This window comes from Rhipicephalus sanguineus, chromosome 5 (genome assembly GCF_013339695.2).
Source record: "Rhipicephalus sanguineus isolate Rsan-2018 chromosome 5, BIME_Rsan_1.4, whole genome shotgun sequence".
Taxonomy (NCBI): domain Eukaryota; kingdom Metazoa; phylum Arthropoda; class Arachnida; order Ixodida; family Ixodidae; genus Rhipicephalus; species Rhipicephalus sanguineus.
In genome coordinates, this window is record NC_051180.1 from 172,335,718 (window position 1) to 172,356,146 (window position 20,429).

At 44.3% G+C, this 20,429-nt stretch overlaps 1 protein-coding gene across 1 annotated transcript in view; it reads right to left on the bottom strand.

The window, feature by feature from the left end:
- Positions 1-20,025, bottom strand: part of LOC119394442 (serine/arginine repetitive matrix protein 2) — a gene marked incomplete at its 3' end in the record, with an annotated part of 123,733 nt that extends 103,708 nt beyond the window's left edge. Inside the window, 2 exon segments of the mRNA XM_049415786.1 lie at positions 1,450-1,608; positions 19,801-20,025. Coding sequence (XP_049271743.1) covers positions 1,450-1,608; positions 19,801-19,965 — 324 coding nt within the window.
- Between the last annotated feature and the right edge of the window lie 404 nt (positions 20,026-20,429).

The window sequence follows — 20,429 nt, forward strand, 5'->3', positions numbered from 1 at the left end:
CCAGCCGTCTGCATAGACGAGCAGATCATTCCATTCACGGGTGTGACTACACTTAAACAGTACGTGCCTGGAAAGCCGCACCCTACTGGTTTGAAGAATTTTGTACTTGCCAGCCCGTGGACTCGTCCTGGATTTTGACATTTATCAGGGCAAAGCTTTCATGAAGGTTGAGAAAGGCCCCGACCTTGGAGTGGGACCAAATGTAGCACAGTTGTTTGCAAAAACGTTACCTCAGGGGACATCGCTTTATTTCGACCGGTATTTCACAACCCTGCTGCTTATTGAACAACTCGGGCAAATGAATCTTCGTGGTACCGGCACGATCATGAAAAACCGCTTGCCAAAGACAGCAAAACTCCAGGACGACAAAACACTTGCCAAGAAAGGCAGGGGAGCGAGTTCACAAACCGTGAATGTTTCCTCAGGCACATGCCTAGTTAAATGGATAGACAATAAGCCCATCACATTTGCTTCGAATCATGTCGGCGAGGAGCCGTTTGGACAGTGCCGGAGATGGTCCAAAAAAGAGAAAGTCTACCAGGACGTACCTCGGCCTGCCGTTGTAGAGGAGTACAACCACAACATGGGCGGTGTTGACCTGTCCGATCGGATGTTAAGCTTGTACCCCACAACACAGCGCACGAACAAATGGACAGTCCGGACAATGATTTTCATGGCTGATCTTGCAGCGGTCAACTCATGGCTGCTATACAAAGAAGATTCGCTGCTTCTTGGCAGACCAAAAAAAGACATTCTTGGGCTCCTAAACTTCAAAATGTCGCTTGCCCATTACCTGTTGTCAAAAGGCAGGTGTGGTGCCGAACAGGACGACGAGCCACCACGAAAGCTAATCAAGGCCAAGGTCGTGCCCCTGCCTCCTGAGCCGAGAAAAATTGCACAAGCAAGCCACATGCCAGAGCTGGTGGACCAGGAGTCCTCCTCAAGGTGCCGGAACCCAGGATGTTGACAGCGTACAAAGTTCCGTTGCACCACGTGCAACGTCTTCCTCTGCATCAGATCGGCGCGAAACTGCTACAAGCAGTTTCACAACAAAAAGGAGCGATTTTCGCGAACAGATGCAAAAAATTGTCGTACACGAGTGTTGTTCGTTTCTTGTGCACTAAGACCCAGTGTGCATTATAATGTACACACCAGTGTGCAAAAACTATTTGCCGTACAGCCGAAAAATTTTTTTCATGCAATAAAGTAATTGTGTTAATTTCGAAAATGTGTTTTGCTTCCGCATGTGTGGCCACAAATTTACTCGGGTCTCAGGAGGTTATATATACCAAAACTGGTATCTTGTGACGTGACTGTGTAGCGAACATAAATACTCAAATAAAATTTATTTGTGATTTGCAGGGTTTACAGGTTATGGCATGTACATGTTGCTATGACCATATGTATATTTTGTGGCAGGGTCTCCAATGTTATACGTTTATTGAGTACCTTTGTCCAGGGCATCTCAATGGCCTCCTCATTCAAGGTTTCGTCCAAGTTGGCATCAGCTGCCATGTCATTCTCTGTTGGTGCCAAGCAGGCAGTGGACTTGCCGTTTGCTGATGCTTCTCGTGAGTCGACCAACAACTCGAGGGAGGCATCATTGCACTGCATCACAGAAAAAAGCATCCTGCATAAATGGCAGAGTCACGGTCTAATTTGATATATTGAACTATCGCCTACATCAAGGGTTCCCAAGTTTTCTGGCCTTGGGGAACACCAACGGCTTCTCCAGAGCGCTGTGGATACCTAGGGGGCACGTGGCAATGAAAACTATCTGTATTATTTATGCAGATACAGTGATGAAATTTGGCATGCATGTGTGATGTGTTCTGCTGATTTCATAACTGATATCGGATTTGAGCTATCTTTGCGGTTCTGGAGTTACAACACTCAATAGACTCTCATCGTCATCCCAAAATTATTTAATGAATTAGGCCGTCAAGATTTTTGCATAAGGATATTCACACGGGCCCATGATGTGCCGTAAAGCTGTTGGTTTACTTTTTAAATATTCAAATGAGCAGACGCACTTACTAACAACTTTTACAAAAAGCCAATTACAGTATTACCTCGTTAACTCGATGTAGTAAAAACCAGAAAAAATTTCGAGATAAGCAGATTTTCGAGATAAGCAAAGTTGGGCAAATTCCATTGAGAAGTTCAGTTTTATCTAGAAACGTTATCCCTACTGACCAGTTTCTTAACAGGAGCGCCTAACTGGCTCTTTGTAAAGCTTTTGAAGAAAAATTATGACATACAAGCGCTATTAACCAGCTGTGTTTTTCGGCACTGCCTTTTTATTTAGTGCAGAGTGACCGACTAAGGCTGGTCTGCCTCTCAGTAACACTTGCACCTACCAAAGCTTTCTCGAGTTGCTTAACATATCGCATGTGCCGATCATCCGCGCCGCTGCACTCAAGTTTATTTCGCATCAAGCGAAGCATGTTTCTTGTTTCGGCGGATGTCGTCACCCCTCGAGTAGCTGCGTCGACGCTGCCGCGATCACTGTGCGTGACGCCACGTTGTTTGGCTTAAGAAAATGGTCAAACCAGCCGATGTTGCAGGCTAGATCAGTTTAGCCCACCGCTAAGTCCAGAGAATCGGCCTTATCTGTCGATGTGAGTGGAAGGGGCTCCTCTCGCACGATGCCACACATTCAGCGCCGTTTTGACGTCCGGAAACTTCGAGCCTCGAATTCGTTTTTTTGATTAGGGCTACCTTTCTTTGCAGCATCAGTGACTTGCTTTGCTTTGGTGGCGTTATCCTCACCACATCGCACGGCCGACGAAAAAATCCGCGCGACGTGTCTTGCGTAAATAACATGCTGAAATCGCATCTCTGACGGTAAACAAAACGTGTACGACCCGAGCTATTTTGCAGGGCCTTCTTCTGTGCACGTCTATAGCGTCACATGACGTGACACATGGTTGCTCGACAAAGTTGGTATGCCGCTAGATTCCGACTTTACTTTCGGGAACAGTGGCCACTTCGTCGTAAACGCGGCAGCCTCGCGCGAACCTTGTGAAACGTATATATATGACATTTTGCCGCTAGTATTTTGTGAAACGGTTCGGCGGCGAAGTTTTGGTTCCATTCTCAGTCGAGATTTCGAGATAACCGAAAGTGGGCACGGAAATACTTCGAGATAAAGGGGCAATAAATACATTGAACCTATGGAAAATGGTTCGGTACCGCGGAAAACTTCGACTTAGCCGATTTTTCGAGATATGCGAGCTCGAGGTAACGAGGTATTACTTATAAAAAACTGTATGACGTGCAGACGAATATAGACAGGTTTTCGGCACTCACCAATGTCTCAGGATTCAGGTGCAGAAAACGGAATGGTTACATTTTCATTTGTAGTAAAATCGCACTGGGATGACTGACAGGAAGTGTTCAAAAAATGAAAGCTGAGAAAATGAAGGTCAAAGAAAATGGAGCTAAAAGCTAAGAAAATGGAACTCAGAAGGAAGCTGGTTTTATTTTTCATTCGAAAAATGCAGCTTTGCGGCTATATTCAGTTCTATCTGTCCTCTTTATGATGACGCTAATGTGGTGTCACTGTGTCAAGAGAAAATTTCAGATTTTCATTTTTAAAAGCCCAATTTTTCACTTTTTGGTGACAGCGCACCAGTAAAATGCTTTTTTTTTTACTTTTACTGCTTATTTTGGTCTAATATTTCACCATGGCACGGAACTTAGGAGCTTTGTACAATACATTGAGGGCAAGACCAACGTTGTTGGGAAGGTGTTAAAGTGAGGACTGGCATCATTGTTCTTTTGAAGTAGTCTTATCCAAAAGAAGAACTTCTTGCCACTTCAAGCCAACTACCTCCTATAGGTGCCTCCAGCGTTACATCCAAAGGTTCTCGAAATTGTGCATGACAACCGGACGACTGGACACCACGGATTTTCCCGCACGCTCATGAAGATACAAGAAAACCACTACTGGCCTTGAATCAATGCTGACGTTGCCCATTACAGAAAGGCCTGCCGAGACTGCCAGTGACGCAAGACACCGCCGACTAGGCCAGCCAAACTTCTGCAGCCCACTAAACCACCTTGCTGACCATTCAAGAAAATCAAGATGCACTTATAGGGGCCGTTTCCGATGCCAACTTCAGGAAATAAATGGATCGTCAAAGCTACCGACTACCCCACACGCCACGCCTCAATAAGGGCCCTGCCCAAAGGCAGTGCCGCCGAGGTAGCCAAGTTCTTCGTTGAGAAGATCGTCCTGCGCCATCCCAAGCAACGTTGGCCGACTGCCGACGTTTGGCTGATCACTGGCAAATAGCCGGCAGCCGACTTCACTGGCCACCAGGCATCCGAAAAGGGTCGGCCGGAGGTGCGCTGCCAGCTACGTCGGCACTAGATCTGCTGCACGATTCGCGCCACCGTCGGTGGCCAAGTGAACGCCGAGCGCGCCAAACGCTTGTCGGCACTAGGTCGGCTGCACGATTCGCACCACCGTTGGTGGCCGAGTGAACGCCGAGCGCGCCAAACGCTTGTCGGGGCGACAAGTCGGCAACACGTCGTGCCGGCCTTGGTTGCCGGCAGAGAATTCGAACAGCGTGTATTATTTTAGGGCAGCATAAAATACACTGCAGGAAGTGTAAACAACTCCTACAGTGTGATTTTTTAAACATTACAAAAATCACCTGTGACACACAACATACTTGTGGTCCTTGAGCTGATTACACCAAGTGATAGAGATTATTTGTGCGAACAATACAAATACATTATTGACTAAATAACAAAATAATAGCGAGCCATTACATTCGTGCATGGTTTCTCCAGGCGTGCGTATCTAGATTTTCTCGAGACCATCATTCGCCAAGTGTGCGACAGTATTTATATACATGGGCGTTAAACTAGGCTTTTGTCGTTGTTCGATGCTTAAAACGGATTCTTACAAAAATAAACGTGACTGGTCCAAACAGTGAATTACCTCAAATTTGATGGCATAAATATTAAATCGTAAGATTTCATTCCAATTATTGCAAACTCAGTGGCTACAGTTAGTCAGTTGCAGTAGGTAAGGCAGTGTAATTTGAAGGTCATAAATGAACTTTATTTAGATAGGCGATTATTTATTTTGCTTTTTCATGCAAGTAATGTCACCCGCTTGCATTAAACCGAGCTCACATAATACATTTATGTCATTTCTGAACTAAAACGGCCATTAAAAACCATTCTGTATAACTTAAAAGAAGCATCGTCTGTATACAGTCAACATGAAGCATGAAAATTTTTGCGTGCTGCCCGAGCAGCGCTGCACCCAAACAGTCTGTGGATAGAGAGACGCAATGTTTTGTTCTAACAGCTGGTCCTTTATTATGTAATTTGCGCAATGGAATGAGTAAACGTTCTCATCTTTCGCTGACGGATAAGTCAGGCAAACGGAAATACCGTATATGCTATGTGAAAAAAACTCATCAAAAGGCGTGGCCGCAATGTAAGATTTTAGTACCAATACACGAATAATATATAAACAAGAAATATTCTTTCAAGGTTGTTAGAACGAACACATAGCGATGGCAATCCACGGAAGACTCGTGCTGTGGAAAATAAAACGCAGAAGGTGGAAAAGTGCGGGAAAGAGCAAAGAGGGTCGGCCTAAGGCCAACATAAAGGAAACGCGCGCTTAAAAAAAAAAGCAAAATAACATGCGCTACTGCGGCCCGCGCCCCGGAAGCTCCCAGTGGGGAGAGGCAAACTTCTTTTTTTCTTTTTTTCCGCTGTTCTCCGGTTTTCTTTCTCAGCGTGGAGCCGCCTCCTCTTTAGAAGAAGCCGCACATCTGCAGGCCTGCCGTCAGTGCCCAGCAGTGCTTTTTGCCGCCAAGATAAGAAAATGGCACACGTCCGAAACAGCACCACTAAAGACTTGCGTTTGTCAAAATTTACGCGTGTACGTCTAGGTAGTAACAAGTTTGAATTAAGTTAACGCGAATTTATCTTTTTCTTTAATGTGCAATGTAGTTACACCTTTATCTCTTACAGATAATAAGCTCATATTCCTCGATATGCCTATTTGAAAAGTTTCTGTTATCCCATCACTTTGTCAGAGGTCGCCTTGCATATGTTTGTGACATTCATCATTTTAGCACAGCATTTCAAATAAAAATGAACCCTTGTTTTTAATAAAAGACAAAGCAGGTACACCGTAACCTACATTATAAAGAAGTTAAAATAATCCCAACGATGCACTGCCTCAAGATACGAAATAATGCCAGTCAGAAATCGCATTGTGATCATTTTATACGTCTTGAAAATATCAAACAAAAAGATAAGCAAGCGAATATGATGCATGGAAATGCATGAGAAACATTCCGCGGATTTGTCTGATCTTCTGACTCATGCGTGTAAAAGAATCGCATAATGGAGCATTTGCGGCGGGTAACGCGCAACGCGCACTGCTGTTCTGTTGGAATGTTAATAAAATGTTTAATAGTTCTGTTATTTCACAGAATGATAATTATCAATGGGAGCAACACGTGCTTAAAACTGGACGCTGTAGCTTTATATTTCTATGATTCTATGGAGGCTGTAGCTTTATATTTCAAGACGCGTTAGACAAATGCATAGCTAGTGCCTCGCGGTAATCTGCCGTCGTCGGCGCCTCGCATGCAAAACGAAAAAAAAAAGTAATAAAATTACATTGCTAATAGTAGACGCTTCACGTGCCGTTGACGATATGTGTGGCTGACTGTAGAGGGTGCGCAACGTAAGCGTGCCGTACGTTTCTACACATATGAGAACTTAATTATCAAGTCCCTTGCTGACGCACCACATGGGACCAGGTGCACTGCTCGACACCGTTAGATTGATTTATATATTTGTCCAGCCTTACATCGGCTGCATAGAGTGATGAGGATTTGTCAGCAGAGCTCATCAATCTAACGCCGTTTTTATCGAAAGCACAGCAAAATAACGCGACGTGGTGAAAAGTATTCGTCTCTGATCGAGTGACAAGTTGAACACTGGTCAATTTTAGTTTGAAATTCAACATTTAGGTTTCGAGCTAACAAGCGCGAGCGCGTTTGGGCAGTATGTTGAGGAATAAGTCACGTAGTGTAGCTACAAACGCGATGACGGCCTTTGGTCAAACAAGGAAAACAGCAATGACCGTCAACCATAGACGTAAGGGAAACTTCCGGCTAAGGGATAACATCGAGTTTTACTCTGAACTGACTGAAGTTAAGCTATTAATCGGATGCTGACTATACATGCGATGGCCATAATGATGAGCGCATGCAATTGGCATCAATATGGAAGTTGGAGTTCTTCGGCGTTGTGAAGGATTATTCGATCGGAGAATATCGTTAAAATATTTTTATAACCTTGAGAAATCGCAGGATTTGAACACTCTGGAGATCAATGTATTTGCCACCAGGAAGTACATAACGGATAAGAAAGTGCAATCACGCGAATTTATGTTTAATGTGGCTTTACAATGGTCCATTGTGCCGCGGTATAGAATTGACTGAAATAGTTCGCAAATGGCACGTTGATTGTAACCGACCATATACACAACACCATCTATTAATAATAAGCTTTATTGAAAATGAATTAATTCATTCTTTCTCCCGTCGGAAAGGTTTTGGCTGCTTTATAGCGAGACCAAAAAAATATTAATTTCGTCACACGAATTGTGCGAAATAGAGTTCTCGCGGACTGTACAACTTTAATGGAAAATTTCATATACGTGTTTCAGGGGCGCGAAAGCTCTAACTGAATATATGAAAAGCTGAATTGCGAAGTGATCTTAAAATCTGGCATTCTTGTAGCTTATTGCATGTCCATTTGTCTAAGAATGACGTCGCATTTGCAGTTCTGCTCCAATCAATAACCCCAGCACTAAAGTTACATGTTTGCTGTGCCTCAGTTTTCCCGAATCCAGCCGAATATTTCTGATGTGCACATTAAGTATGTGAATAAGAAAAGGTACAATTGCGGAGTTGGTTAGGATGCGGAATTTAAATGTCGAAATTTTTCACCTGTTTCGCAAGAAACTTCAGAACCTTTAGCGATCGGGCCGCTGAGAATCCTCCGCCGCATTGTCATGAGCACCTTTCAAGCCTTATGATGACCTGTTATGATGAAGCACTTATATGCTCAATGTACAGTGGTACGACATGAGTGCTTTTCAAGTGTACCGAGCGTTTACGGTTTCTGCTCGAAGCTCAAGAAAATGTCCGACTTTGCATGCATTAGACGCAAAGCATTTGGTTGAACAACATCAATAAATGGGAATAAATGCGAGTACCGAGCAGAAATTTAATTTTGATCCTGATACTATAGCGCGCTAATCTCTATTAAAATATCGATGATTTTGAACTGTCCACCGAACTGTCCACCGCTTTAGCACGGTCGTGAATATAAATATATGATTGATCTGATCGAGCCGCATGACACAGGGAGGACATCAGATATAATGGAAACATTTGGAATATAGAATCGAATATCATCATACTTGATTCTGTCTTCGGGAATAGCCCATATGCGTTAATACGAATGTTTCAAAATATCATCTATGTCCAAATAAACACAAAATTAGCGTAAAAGTCGCTTGAAGAGCCAGAATTCGATAGTCCGCACACTCTGAAGAGTTTTAATATTTGTACTTGATGCTCAGTTTATGGTTTTCATGTTAATTTGTTTTAATGTTAGGGTGCCAACGATATTTTGTGTTAACAACGAAAACGGTTCAATTCAAATTCGATTCGCTTTTTGGACGCATTAGCGCTGCCCCAGAGTCAGGCATGTGCTTCAGTGGAAATTTCGCGCGCCTTTTTTTTCTCACCAGACAGAGCTGATATAAGCAACACGTGCGTTCCCCCGAAAAAAAAAAAAACAACAAGTGGTGAGATGGGGTCTTCGCGGTTCTTGCTTTGGAGAGAGAGCACGCGCAACATGCATCACATCCCTCTCCCAGAAAGAATGACAAGTCCTGAAAGGAGGAACGGAATGTGCCGAGGGCGGCGGGGCGTGCAAGCGGAGCGCCGGACCTCGGAACTCTCGCGTTTCTTTTTTCTTTGTCACCGCGCTGGGGAGGGAAGCAAGCTCCGTGGCGTGCGTGATTTCCCTTCCCGCGAAATCGTAGCTCTTTCGAGCGAGAAACACTACGCAGAGGCGGGCAAGCACTCAGAAGCATTTCGTTTGCCTTGATCCTGGAGGCGCGCGGCCGTCTCCCGCTGCCGAGGATTTGACGCGAACCCGTAAGTGACATTCTATTTCCTCGGCGTATCGTATCGTGACTTTTGTCTAGCGACAAAATCAAATTTTATTTGCGCAATTGATGCGTCAATCTGGTCGTCTCTTCTAGCGGGCAGATCAGAAATGTTCAGGCGAACGGTGGTTATATTTGTCCGTGGACCCAAGACATCGTTGACGGGCAAATATGTAAGATTTTCTTGTTTTTTATTTGTGGCATCTTATTGTAAGACCGTAACCTATTTTGCCGTTTTCTCTAAGGAACACTGCAATAAGGACTGGTGTGGATAGCGTGCTGCGCTGGTCTCGCCAACTGAAAAGAATTCTGGTAAGACGCATGCTTGGTTACGAAAGTTTCACGCAATCACTTTTCATTTGATCGCAAGTGTGCTGTAAATGCCGACTGCACAATATGTGACTGGCCCGCGGCCGCTTTGAAGGTAAGATTGTGTTCTCATTAATCTATTTATTGTACCATTTGTTTTGCAGTGACATTACGAGCCAACAATGAAAACCTCAATCCATCCTGTCTCCACATATTATCTAGTTTGTGCGCTGTGGAGCTTGAAAGCACTTCTCAGAATTTCAGCACACTGGCATTTATTGTAAGTGCAGTGTTTTTCTTATTTGTGCAGTGACAAAATAATTTTGTTTAGTTGTGTGAATAGAGTTTATAGACGCGACATGACTGTGCAACTGGTCAAGTAAATAGTCTACCTTTCTCAGAGTATTATTTATTGTTCTTTCTTTCAGTATTTCCCGACAGAAGAACAATGCAAGTCTCACATCTTGATGAGGGTGGCGATTTACCCTCTCACATCTCGACGGTAAAACGTCGCATCTGCGTACGTGTTCAGGGCCAAGAGCACGAGAACTGGCCGAAAGAAGGGAGCCGATCCAACAAGAATGCCGTCCGTTTTATATATATGTCAGCGCTATCATGCAGCGATCACATGGACTGTACGGTTGCGTTGCACAAGGGCTGATGCAAACGCTCCGTTCGAACAATGTTGCATGTAAAATTAGTGCATCTATATCATTGCAAAATAAACATATAAAGAGAGAAAACTTATATTCACGTCTTTCTGTTATTGTGTGTTACGTATTAACACGTTAGTGCAGACCGTTAGAGGCATTTAATTCCGTCTTACATGTGCACTCTGCCCGTAATTAATTCAGATAGAGCTAAACGCCTCTATAAACTGCCCGTTCACATTAAATACGACACGCATCAACACACCAGAAAAAAATTGATGCGTTTTGTTAGAACACGCACAAAAAAAAGAAAAAAAAAAGCAGAGCAATACTAGCGAGAAACGTCCGCAACCGACCCACGGCCGTCGGTAAATCGATGCTTATGTGATGTCGGGCCTTGGTCAACCCGCGAGCGGCATGCACTCGGCATCGTCGGCCACGGTGGACGGGCCTACATCGGGTGCCGATGCAGGCCCACATGAGGCCAATGTCAATCCCCAAGACCGGCCCTACATTGGTTGCCAAGGTTGGGCCAACGACAGTGCAGTTGGCCAGCGACATCAGGCCGACATTTTGCCAAGGATAAAATGTTGCTTGGGATGGCACCCTAGACGTCCTAATCATTGATAGAGGTACGGAGTTTGCTGCTGACCTCTCAGGCGATCTTGGAATACAGCCAGACAAGCCACCGCCGTACCACCGCCTAGAACAAACAGACCAATGGCCTGCCTCACAGAGCGCCTGCCTCACGGAGCATCTCCTAGAACCCACAGACCAATGGCCACCACGCTCATGGTGTGCTGGCGGCCGTTTCGCTAGCTTGATATACACCAAAATTGGTATCTTGCGACGTGACTGTATGACGAATATAAATGACAAGTCATAACATGAAAATCATACGCATGTCATGTACAGCATGATTTACATGCCACGCTCATGGTGCGCTGGCGGCCGTTTTGCTGCTTTATATACACCAAAACTGCTACCATGCGACGTGACTGTGTAACGAACATAAATACCGTATGAACGCGTGTAAGGGCCGCACCCCATTTTTTTGAAGTGCATATTCTAAAAAAAAAAAATCCGCGTAAGGGCCGCACCCACACTTTCCTTAACGAATACGTATTCAAAATGCGCGCGCGCGTAAGCTTCTAGGCGTAGTCGATAGACGGCGCAAGAAAACGCAACCACCATGCCACCATCGTCACCAGAGCATATATATATATATATATATATATATATATATATATATATATATATATATATATGGACTTTATTCGTGTTAAGATGTTCGTGAAGTGGTGGGCTTAAAATTTTAACCTTTTTATTAGTATTCATAAACCCGCCAACTAAAGGTTAAAGCAGGATTTTATCTTTAGCTTCTCACATCTTTATACAAACGCGCTATCGGCGCTATCCATATCGGCATTAGCATCACCAACATTGGCATGGCGTTCGCGTTGTTCGGTATTGCAGTTAGACTCTAGTATAGTGTTCTAGAATATTGGGTAGTGAGCCCACTCTCCGGGGAGAGGGTACGTTGCCGCGGCGCAAAAAATGTAAACGAGTTTTCGTTTTCCTGAGTGCCCGCGTGGCGGCGCTACCATCGTCAGCAATGGGAGCCTTCGCGCCTTCGCCCCGCTGCTGTAGGGCTGCTGCTGTGTTTCGTCGTCGCTGCAGGTTTTCGGCCGAGCATTGCTTCGTCAATACGTTTCATTTTTCAGTTCCTGTAGTTGTGAATAATGTAGATTGGTAGCAAGGCTTGTTCACGGGCTGCTTTTCATGTGAAGAACTCCATGCAGACAGCATTTTAGATGTGCTGACCATTGTGAAAGCAAGGCTTTGGCAAGAGGTTGGGTGCCCAAGCCATGCCTCAATGCTCTCTCAAAAAATAAACCAATTCTATGTTGTTACGCGACTTCATTTTTACATTAAGGGGCTAAACACAGACAGAGCAGGCAAACGCCAAAAAGCAAAGCACTTCAAGATAAGCTGCTGCACTTAAATTTTTTTTTCCTTGCTATAGAAGATTTTTTAAATTTTATTATTGTTCCTGCGTTTAGATTTTACAAGTGTAGGTTAAACTTGAAGTGTGAATCTTCTCTGAATATTCTTTTTCTGTTTCACTGACCCAAATACAAGAAAATGCCAGATTTGAAAAACATGCAAGATAGTATGTTAATTGCCACTCGCCATGCATACTATAGCAATAAACCCTTAATTCAATTGTGAATGGTGGCTTTGGTCCTTGGCGTACCATCAACAATGCGATTAATATGATCTACCAGAACGTCAGTAGATCTGTATAAAAAAGCATGTGTTTGAATGGAAATGTGTCTATTAGTTGTCATTTTTTTAGTATTTCTTCTGATTCAGTGTCTTCACTTATTGTGTGAACAATATGTGTTGAGTATTCATGTGCTTTTGTGAACTTTTTAAATTTATGCTATGCTAAGTATGCTATTGAAAATATTTAGCGTCTCTTTGTGAGTATTTTTCTAGCATCTATTGGGCTGTTTTAGGAGACATGCTTTTTGCCGCACACGCTGATAAGTACAAAATGGGGCAAGGCCCTCTTCAAGCTATTTCAGCTTTTTTCCATCTGTTTTCACTTTGAAAAAAAAAATGAAAGTGATTGATACGCATGGCTTTTGTGGAGTATATAAGGTCATTGTGCTGCCCCACCAAATAAACTTTTCACTTATTTCCGTGAACGATTGTTGTCTACATTTTTCCACACCTTCATTACAAATTCATTTTTCTAAATACAGGAGTGCGGACAAATAGTTCTGTAGAAAAGAGTGCATATGAACCTTTTAGGCATATTATAGTGTCAGCAGAATTGCTAACTGAATTTTGCACTCAACTGATAGCGGTGTTTGCATGCAATTTCTTCACAAATATAATTTCCAGCATGTGAGGGGTCTTCAAGAAGCAAAATCTGATTGCATGGTCTACCCTTACTTTCGGTCTTTTATTTCTTGGGCATGATTAGGATAGGTCTTTCCTGCTGTGCACTCCCACACATTTTCTTGCACTTTTCAGGAGAATATATCAACTGAGAGCGCGTAAGGTGCTTAAGTTTGTAATAATATTGTTTTATTTAGTGAGAGTATGACCTCACTAAAGAGACTACCGAGTACAAACGCTAGCATGAAAATATTAGTCTCTTTTATCTAAAGGCAATCGATGTCAGTGCACGTTAAAGAACCCCAGGTGGTCGAAATTTCCGCAGTCCTCCACTACGGCGTGCTTCATAATCAGAAAGTGGTTCTGGCACGTAAAACCCCATAAATTGATTAATTATCTAAACGCAATAAAACTGCGAGACCTTTTTTTTTAAGCGAGAGCTCGCTACTGCAATACAAAACTGGCGGTTTACAGCATATATTGCATCCGGCGCCCGCTGATGACGCGCTCATGTTTAGCGATACTTCATGCGCCAGAACAACGGCCAAAGCAAGAATATGCTCACGCAAAAGAAAAAAAAGCGACGAAAAGGGCTATGTACAGGGGTTGCACAAGACATAGTTTGTGCTTGAAGCGCTGGCAAACTAACCTTCGCGCTGAGGGCAGCAACGCGTCGCTTACATTGCAGGTGGTGGTGGCGCCATCTACCAGGTGAGACATAAAGTGCGTCAGTGCACGGCCTCCAGTCAGCCCACTACCCCTTTCTAGAACACTTTAACTCTAGTGCAGTTCAGCCAGCCATTTGCTGTAGTTTTCTGCACTGTTCGATGACCTTCGTGCTAGCTTGTTTTCTACACGGCGTTCACGTTTTGGCAAGATGGGCAAGTACCTGAATAGCTACACTGCTGGTTATAAGTTGAAGATGATCGAGTATGCTCTCGAGCATGGGAAACGTGCCGCCGGCAGAAAATTCGACGTTGACGAGAAGTGTGTTCGACGTTGCTGTGCTCAAAAAGAAGCCTTGCGAAACACCAACAGCACTAAGCACGCTTTTCTCCGGCAGCGACTAAAAAGCCACCAAAACATGCCCGCGTTGCCAGACCACTTTTTGGTGCTGTCCCTAGGAAATTCCAAGCGAGATGTACCTAGCCTGGTCCCGTGGCTCTACGTGCGTGTGAGACGTTGATCATGCGATTTAACCATGGAAATGCAGGTGGCTTGATTTAATGGACGCACGAATTAAGGTGCATACTTGCTGGTTTCTTTGGGAAGGGCCACTTTTTGACTAAGGGGCACGCAGTTCGCAAGGAGGGGGAATCAGTTTTGTTTCAGCTCAATCAGATCACTGTGCCAGGCATAGCCGCACAGTGCATTAGGTTTCATTTTTGTATTAACCTTGCTGGCGTATCGAGCGCATTAGTTTACGAAGCTGGTTATTTTTGGACGACGAAGTTTGAGACATGATCGGAACAGCTATAGCGTGCTATATATTCATATGAGCTGCTGTTTGGGCCTTGTTTTGTGGTTCCAGAAAAGCCAAAAGGTGCCTTAGAAAAACGTTTAGCTCCAATATTCCGTGATAGTCACCGAATAATCAATATTATTGCTTGTTTTAAACAAATGCTTGTGGCGATCGAGCCACCACGCGAACGAGCGTCACGCCGAAGCTGGCCTCCCTACAATTGGAGCACAGTATGTTTGTACTAGGAGCAGCGATGCAGATTGCTTATTTTCTCATCAGATCAGTGGAGTTCCCGGTGCCTACCGAACACATCGTGGTGATGGATCTAGGCCATCCTCAACCGATATATGTCGCATATGCATGCATGGCTCCCATCGCATGCGTGCGGTATCAAGCCGATATACGAAACACTTTTTTAGCCTAGCTGTTCTTTATGAAATATTTTTTTTTCATTGCTGTGCTTTTCACATATCCTATCATCAGTGAAAAGGAGTAGCCGGTGCTATACAGAAGCACCAACATCTCCTGAATATCATATAATAAAAAAGTATTTGTTTACGCCAGGAAAATCAATGCTCCTCACCACGTAATGCTTCGCTGAACTGACCAATGTGTTACGAATGCACACTGTCGGCTAAGTGTATGTACAGTAAAACTCGCATACATCGGAATCAAAGAGCATCGCTAAATGGTTCGATATACCCGTAATTAAACATGCATAAAATGCCTGTCTGAAGCTTAAATATAGTTGGTATCGCTAAATAGTTCGATATACCCGTAATTAAAAATGCATAAAATGCCTGTCTGAAGCTTAAATATAGTTGGTACATGTCTTGATAGAGTATATGCAGCTCAATGAAACGAAGACAAGAGGAGACACATAAACGATATAGCTTGTCTATGTCGTTTATGTGTCTTCTCCTGTCTTCGTTTCATTGTGCTGCACATACTCAGTACATATCAATAAATATTCACGCATCTCAGACTGTCCCTCGAGACAATTGGTCGTTCTAAAGCTGCTGTGAAGCCGTTAAAATTTTCCCATTACTTATTTTTCATCAACCTGCTCGTGTGAAACGTACCAGACAACACTTTGCGCCACTGAAGCAACCTGGCGATACATCTTTCCGGCAACTAATTGCAGCCACAGGTAGCAAGCTTCACAGCGTGGCATTTAGTTTTCGTCGCATTAGATCCCTGTGTAGCGGTAAAACTTACAAAGCAATTCCTTCATTGTGGAGCGCAAAGAAATCTGTGTTGCTCACGCCGCCCATATTTTGACTCGTACCCTGCTGGTTTACGCCATGCTTGCACTGCCCCTTGGATTCAATGCACTATATATTTACATTATATATACGTGGTATAAGATGACAGACTCACGTATAGTCAGCTTTATGGCATTGCAGCTGTGTTATGCCACAAAGCATGTACTGTGCATCGACGATTCGTTGTGCAGCGAAGCCCACCAGCAGGGTAATCGTAACGGCCACATACGTTACCTGATGCTTTGTCTTCTTTAATTATAAAACAGGCGCCTACGCAGTCTCCAGTCACCGTACGAGCATCCAAACGTCTAATAAATGCGCAAGTGCATAGCAAATTAAAGTTTCCTCAATTCTTCTACCTGCCACGCAAATGAATTAGCAGCAAACCTCTACATTAGAGAACAGACCAAGCCACTTGGAATAGCTTGGAATAGTATCATGGAGAAGCTAATTATGCCAACAGAGATTATTACAAGATACTAATGAATCAGGTGGACTGAATTGGCATCTCATAGTGAACTTGCTGCACAATTGCGATGAGGCGCCACTACGGATGTCTACCTCAAACGCCAGTTGCTACATTTCAGGTGAAAATAAATGCGCAGATGATGGATTTCTTAGCGCTGCTGATAGTCTTAACAATCTGTATAAATTCAAGCGAACACTCGCGAGGTAACATAAAGCAGGGCATACACAGACATTTTAACGCAACGTACGCTCTCGAGCGCCTCAAGTTTCACCTCACATGACGACCGTCGGACTCATCCGATTCGAAAGGGATCGCGAAATAATTCGATATATCCATTATTACAAACCGAAAATACGCCTGTAAGCTTTAATATTCGCACGTCTCGGACAGTCTCATGAGATGACTGATTCCTTTAAGTTGATTCGAAGGCGTAAATGTTTTATCAACCACTTTGCGGCAGCGAACCCTTCTCGGCCACGAAGGGCTAGAGCTTCACAGCGTGACGTTTAGTTTTCTTCGCATAACGCCACTGTGCAGCGGTGAAGCAAATCCCTCATCTGGTGCGCACTGAGTTGACAGCAAAGTCGATGACGTCGTAATTGAGGCTGCTGGTAGTCACTTCTAAGCGAACACTCGCGAGGTAACACAACAAAGCATGACACAGATACACAAAATCTTTAAAGCAGACACGCTATCAAGTGCCTCTAACTTCAAGTTTCAACTTGGCCCTCGTTGCTCTCGTCAACTTGACTAGGGAATTTCTGGGTACACCAAGGCGCTAGTTTTGCTCAGCAGCACAAGGTAGCCAACATGAAACATGCTTACACCGCTAACATTGGGTGATGTTTAGGTGGCTTTTTAGTCTCGTGCTGTGCAGTTAGACTCTAGTGCAGTTCAGCCAGCCATTTGCTGTAGTTTTCTGCACTGTTCGATGACCTTCGTGCTAGCTTGTTTTCTACACGGCGTTCACATTTTGGCAAGATGGGCAAGTACCTGAATAGCTACACTGCTGGTTATAAGTTGAAGATGATCGAGTATGCTCTCGAGCATGGGAAACGTGCCGCCGGCAGAAAATTCGACGTTGACGAGAAGTGTGTTCGACGTTGCTGTGCTCAAAAAGAAGCCTTGCGAAACACCAACAGCACTAAGCACGCTTTCCGACGAGAGCAGTGCAAGTTTCCCGATTTGGAAGAAGACTTGCTCCGCTACGTGACTGAAGTACTGTGTACAGAATGATGGTCTTGCACTTACAACGGACATGCTGCGTGTGAAAGGACTAGCCTTGGCGACTGTACTTGGGTGGATCCTATCTGCGTGGAGCTCGGTGTCGACGGACATTGTGTCCCGAAGTTTTAAAGGGGTCATGAAGCACCCCTTGGGCTGATTGAAAAAACACATCCTGCGGAAAGCTGACACGGCTATGAACTGCTCTGCCAAATATTACAGTCGTGCGCGCCCCGTAATGGCCACAAGCGGAGCGCGAAGTTGCCGTTTCCCCAGGCACCCTCTTTTCAAACAGAGGCCGGTTCTCACTCTCGTCGGTGGGCGGGGCGTCTGTCCGCTGTACGTCGCAAGAGACATAGCATGCTTATTGGCCGATAGCCGACGTAAATCGAGAGCGGCGTTCGGATCAGATGCGCTTCTTGCCGCGGGGTGCCGCCACTTGCCGGCGCCGCACTCCTCAGTACACGGTAGCCGCACTCGCGCAAGCGAATCACAGCGGGAGAGCGATCGCGTTTCATGACGCGCGCTGGCGTAACTTCTTTCCCCCATGCCATCCCTCCCTGTCTAGCTTCCAGTGCGCTCGTCGGCACGAGAAAAGAGAGAAAGCGCTGGGAGCGTGCGCCAAACCCCCGTAACTCCGCTGATTCTTGACGGATTCGAGAAATTTTTGCGGCAATCGATTCGGGAGGCAGTACACTCCGATACTGAGGCCATTAGATCATTACTTGGAAAAGTGGTTCATGACCCCTTTAAAGTAGGGGTGTGCGAATATTCGAAATTTCGACTATTTTTCGAATAGTGTTTGTTATTCGATTCGATTCGCACTGGAATTTGACTATTCGAACTATTCGAACTTCCCAAAAACAAATACAGTCAACGTCCGATTGAAAATGACCCCTTCAGATTTTCAATAAGCTTCACCTCATTACACTCTCGTATTGCGGCAAAGCTGCCTTTCAAGCTCCGTTACGGTCGAACTTAGCCAAGACACAGTCAACGTCCGATTGGAAATGGTCCCTAGATTTTTTTATATGCTTCACCTCAACACACCTCCGTAGTGCGGCAAAGCTGCCTTTCAAGCTCCGTTACGGTCGAACTTGGCCAAGAGACAACGTCAGATTAGAAGTGGTCCCTAGATTTTTCAATACGCTTCACCTCATCACAACCCCGTATTGCGGCAAAGCTGCCTTTCAAGCTCCGCTAGGGTCGCAAATGTATTAACTCAAGAAAACGCTGGTTCCAACATGGAGATGAAAGACGTGGCAGAATTGTAAGGGCTCAAGGCTGTTTTGGACCTGAAATTTGGGCAGGAAGTCCGAAAATTCGGACGCCGAAGCTTTTTAGCAACCAAAATTTCAGATGTTCTCATATACTGACGTCTACGAGGCAGATTTGGAACCCCGGACTTGAAAGGAGCCCACGCTTGTCCGCCACATCAGTTGGGCTTCCACAGAAGTTGAAAGAGTAGGACAGGCTGAGGAAATGACATCTTTGCCTATCACGTGTAATGTGTTGTCGGCAACACTTTGGTTGCACCAAATCATGTACATAAATAAAATTCGGCCTCTACATTGCCTCATTCTTGATAAGACAACTATGAAACACCACCCCGTGCCAGCACTTCATCAACCTAGCAAAAAGAAACACTTTCATGTTGCTATCTCATGAGAACATACTTAGGGATTCTCTTCAACTTTTGTCTGTAATTTCACTTTGAAGTATTCGAAAAATGTTTGAGAAATATTCGAAAATTATTCGAAAATTATTCGATTCGATTCGCACTCAGTCATTATTATTCGAATTCGCTTCGCACCCAAAATTTTGCTATTCGCACAGCTCTATTTTAAAGTCGCCGGTATATCTAACAGCTTGGATGGCACGGAAGATGACTGCTTGTGGGGTGACGGCGCTTCGCAGCACACCATCTCATCTCGGACTCCAAGTCTGAGGACTCGCCGAGTGACGACGATTGAGCACGTATATCGCAAGAAATGTCGTATATACTGCAATAAACGCTTCTCGTTCACTAACTGGTGCGTTTTTACTTAAAAAAAAATGTCGCGTGTATGGGCCGCACCCTGAAAATTGGCCCTCATTTCTTGAAAAAAAAAGTGCGGCCCTTACATGCGTTTATACTGTAATCCAATAAAATTTATTTGTGATTCGCAGGGTTCATTTGTAATTGGCAGGGTTTACAGGTTACGGCATGTACATGTTGCCATGACGATATGTATATTTTGTGGCAGGGTCTCCAATGTTATACGTTTATTGAGTACCTGTGTCCAGGGCATCTCAATGGCCTCCTCATTCAAGGTTTCGTCCAAGTTGGCATCAGCTGCCATGCCATTCTCTGTTGGTGCCAAGCAGGCAGTGGACTTGCCGTTCGCTGATGCTTCTCGTGAGTCGACCGGCAACTCGAGGGAGGCATCATTGCACTGCATCACAGAAAAAAAGCATCCTGCATAAATGGCAGAGTCATGGTCTACTTTGATATATTGAACTATTGTTTATATCAGGGGTTCCCAATTTTTCTGGCCTTGGGGAACACCAACGGCTTCTCCAGAGCGCTGTGGATACCTAGGGGGCACGTGGCAATGAAAACTATCTGTATTATTTATGGAGACACAGTGATGAAATTTGGCATGCATATGTGATATGTTCTGCTGATTTCATAACTGATATCGGATTTGAGCTATCTGTTGCGGTTCTGGAGTTACAACACTCAATAGACTCTCATCGTCATCCCAAAATGATTTAATGAATTAGGCCGTCAAGATTCTTGCATAAGGATATTCACAAGGGCCCATGATGTGCCGTAAAGCTATTGGTTTATTTTTTAAATATTCAAATAAGCAGGCACACTTACTAACAGCTTTTACAAAAAGCCAATTATAAAAATCTGTAT